Source organism: Dendrobium catenatum, unplaced genomic scaffold (assembly GCF_001605985.2).
Source record: "Dendrobium catenatum unplaced genomic scaffold, ASM160598v2 fragScaff_scaffold_506, whole genome shotgun sequence".
Lineage (NCBI taxonomy): Eukaryota > Viridiplantae > Streptophyta > Magnoliopsida > Asparagales > Orchidaceae > Dendrobium > Dendrobium catenatum.
In genome coordinates this window covers 948,484-952,343 of record NW_021318968.1, presented here as the reverse complement: position 1 = coordinate 952,343, position 3,860 = coordinate 948,484, and the positions used below count along the sequence as shown (strand labels likewise).

Here is a 3,860-nt window from a genome sequence, read left to right as displayed (position 1 = left end):
TTCAACACCAAATGGAATTAATAAATGTCATACCAAACATCATAGAGCTCAGTGCCATTAGAGGAACATTGTAGCAATAAAGCATAAAAAAATTACAAATAATTCAACACCAAAGGGCCAACCTCAAGAGCACCACAAAACTATATGATAGATGAAGGGCCACAACACCCATCTTTGTTTCGTGTTGTGATGGAGCAACAGAAGGAAGCGTCGTGTCAAGAGCCAATTATTGCACCATATCAGTTAATTATTGCACTGGGACTAGGGCTGCAAGCGAACCAAACGTTCGACGAGCTACTCGTTGTTCGGTTCGATTAAAGCTCGTTTGTGATCGTTTAATTAACTAAACAAACAAACTTGAACAATATTTTAAATACTCGATTCTTAAATAAACAAACTTGAACACTAATGCGTTCGGCTCATTTATGTTCGCGAACAACATCATTTGAAGTTCGTGAACAAGCTCGACATTAAGCTCGATAAGAAGCTCGATTCGTGTTCGATTTTGAAGCGTCGTGTCGATAGACAATTGCTTTTATTATAAATGTGTTTATTCATAGATATGTATATGTGTTCATGAACGTGTTTGTTTGATAGTTAAAAAAAATTCGTTAAATATGTTCGCGAACAAGCCCGATAAGCACTAAACGAACGAATTTGAACTGAACATGAACCGAACAATAAAGCTCGAACACTCATTAATTTAAATGAACCAAACATGAACACAAAAAATAAAGCTCGAACAAACATGAATCAAACTTGAACAAGTTGATATTAAATGAACACAAACATGAACACTCACATAATCAGCTCGGCTCAGTTCGTTTGTAGCCCTAACTGGGTCAGCTAAACGCCGTAGTTAAGCCAATTTAGCAATGTTGATGTGTTAGGTCATATTTTAATATCGCGGTGCTACCCTATCAAGCATCAATGAGCCTGAGTCTTTTTTTTGTAAAATATAAATAATTTTTTGTGCTTTTCTTTAGTTAGTCTAATTAAAGTCCTGATAGCGTGCTGTGAGAAAGACCAAAGGTTAGTGAGATACATTCGGTGGAGTAGCTAGTTGGCATTGTAGTGAGCAAAACATCATTTAGGAGTGGAAAAGAGTGTGGAGAGAGAAGGTGTAAGGAGGGATTCACTCTGGGGAGACTCCATCTATAAGATTTATTTGGTATTCTCTAATCCGGGTGCTATTTTCTTCTTTTTTTTGTTTGTACCTTTTCTTACGCAAGAAATAAAAATTATTTTGTTCCACTTTAATTCTATGGCTGGATAACTCTTAGTTTTGGACTTATGATGTGAATACCTTTGTATGTCATAATGTAAACTTTTGTATGTAATTATGAATTGTTGTTCTCAATTTTTGTTTTATTTAATTTAATTTGTACAATAGCTATGTATGAATTTAAAATCAAGTGTGATACATTACCTCGACGGAGGAATGTTAGCATGCTTAGACATATGATATTTAGTATTCTATGATCTATGAAGATAGAATCATTGTAGAGAGATCATAAACCTTTATTTACATCCTAGCTTACAAGGTCAATAGTGATCTAATGGTGCAAATGCTCTGATTCACAACTAGTATAAATGAATATGCTTAGGGGAACATAGTATTCACTGTCATTCGTTCAAAACACATTTAATTCTGGTTATCTTTACTAATTTCTATATTTCTTAGTGGGATCATTAATTATGAGTCTGCTTAAAAGAACATAGGATTATTCATTGTGATTAGTCCAAAACACATTTAATTCTAGTTATCTTCACTAATTTCTACATTTCTCATTAGGATCATTAATTACCCTTTATTTCATTGCATATAATAGATTCATTAACTTGAGTAGACAGTACTAGAACCAGTTGTGACACAATATTTCTTCGTAGAATCGACACTGTCTTGTATATTTTATTACTCGATCGATACGTATACTTGTGTTATTATTATTGTTATACAACAACACATCCACAACACCCAGTCACCTCCTCGACGTGCATCATAAGTTGGTCAAAATATTTTGAATTTTCAAGTGTTGCATTCTTGCCCTATGAAGGGCTAAAATTAATTCAAATTATTTTATTTCTAAAATATCAAAAATTATTAAAATATATATGGAAATTTTCAGATAATTTCATACTATATTTAATTAATGATATTAATTTGATTGATTTAAAATAAATTTAATAATTTAAAAATTGTTTTTAGCCAAAAAATTTTCATATTTAATTAAGCAGAGACATAGAGTGGAGATCGGCCCCTTTCTGGGCCGTCCCCACCACCAGCTCATTAATAATTGCCCTCAGCTCCTGCCACCCTCCTTCTCCGGCTTTCTCTCTCTATCTCCCTAGAATTCTTTTTTCTCTCTCTCTAGAGTTCTTTTCTTTCTCTCTCTAAATTTCTTCAACCCGTGAGCCTTTTTCTCCGCGATTTGAGCGGGAGACAAAGACGGCGAGTATGATCGGTCGACGACCTCTTCCCCTTCTCTTCACACTCATTCCTCTCATATTAGTCGCCGCTACGGCGAAAGAAGCGGCGGAGGAAGCTCCGGCGACGACCGCTTACGAGGTTCTACGGCAGCATGGTCTTCCGAGCGGCCTCTTCCCTAAGGGCGTACGCGAATTCCACCTCGATGAAGAAGGCCGCTTCGAGGTGCATTTGGAGGAAGAGTGCACGGCTAAATTCGAGACGGAGGTCCACTACGCCCGCAACATCACCTGCACAGTCACCTACGGCCAGATCACCGCCATCTCCGGCCTCTCCGCCCAGGAACTCTTCCTCTGGTTCCCCGTACGAGGCATCCGCGTCGATATTCCCAGCTCAGGCCTCATCTACTTTGACGTCGGCGTCATCTACAAGCAATTCTCCCTCTCCCTCTTCGAAACCCCTCCCGATTGCTCGCCCTCCCGCGATCATCTCCTCGAGGGTTCCCGCATCGCCCAGATCGTTTTGGAGGTACCCCTGTTTCTCCCTGATCTTTCCTCTTTCTCTCAATACCCATCCGTTTCTTCCGTTTGATGTGTGGAAATTGTGAACTGGGTTGGAGCAGAGCCAATCAGGGAAGCTGCGGTACGACCTTGATCAAGAATACACCATGAGTGCCGTCGTCGCCTGATCTCGGACGGCTGTGAAATAGTCTTAATTTGTTCGCCATGGGAAGAAAATGTTCTGAGCATCGGCTGCTATGGCTTGCAGGGTTTCCTCTGATTCGACTCTGTTTCTGTGCTGTTGGTGTGTTTGTGTGCTTCCGGTATGAAATAGCGCAGCAGAATAATCAGTCTATGGGCTCGCCGTCGCCGCGCGAGTTCAGAATTTGGCCGTGTATAGGTGGGAGACGATGGAGGTCATCCTGGTACTTTCGCAGCCGACACAGAGAGGGAGGAGATGTTCTAGAGAGAGAGAGAGAGAGAGAGAGGACGGTGTGAATTGCGTGTATTTTCTGTTCCTTCGATAGAAGTTTTGTCTGTGTAAAATGAGTTACTGTGAGTGGCCTCCAAAATTAAAAGAGTTACTGTCTGTCCAATGTCTATAAATGTATGTTATTTTTATTTAGGGATTTTTACATACATAATACTTAAAACAATTCAAATTACATATCTAACACCTAAACTATTATATTTACTTACATACCACTTAAAACTCTCTTTTGCATCATTTCTAACACTCCATTAATATAGCGTTAGAAAATCACATCTTCCGTCTCCCTGCGACAATGGCGGCAGTCTCCCAGTCATTCGCGCACAAATCGTGTTCGGTTCCCCTTTGCGAGTTGTGGCATTCTCGTTCAAAAAGCAATCAGAAAAACATTTCAGAACTGAATGACCCACAGTTAAGGGTGAATCTCAAATCTACATACAAT

General features: G+C 39.2%; 1 protein-coding gene across 1 annotated transcript; it reads left to right on the top strand.

The window, feature by feature from the left end:
* The first annotated feature begins 2,282 nt into the window (after positions 1-2,282).
* Positions 2,283-3,567, top strand: LOC110107721. The gene is made up of 2 exons (XM_020838075.2): positions 2,283-2,956; positions 3,051-3,567. The coding sequence occupies exons 1-2, from the start codon at positions 2,459-2,461 to the stop codon at positions 3,114-3,116; spliced, it is 564 nt and encodes a 187-aa protein (XP_020693734.1). The 5' UTR covers positions 2,283-2,458; the 3' UTR covers positions 3,117-3,567.
* The last annotated feature ends 293 nt before the right edge of the window (positions 3,568-3,860 follow it).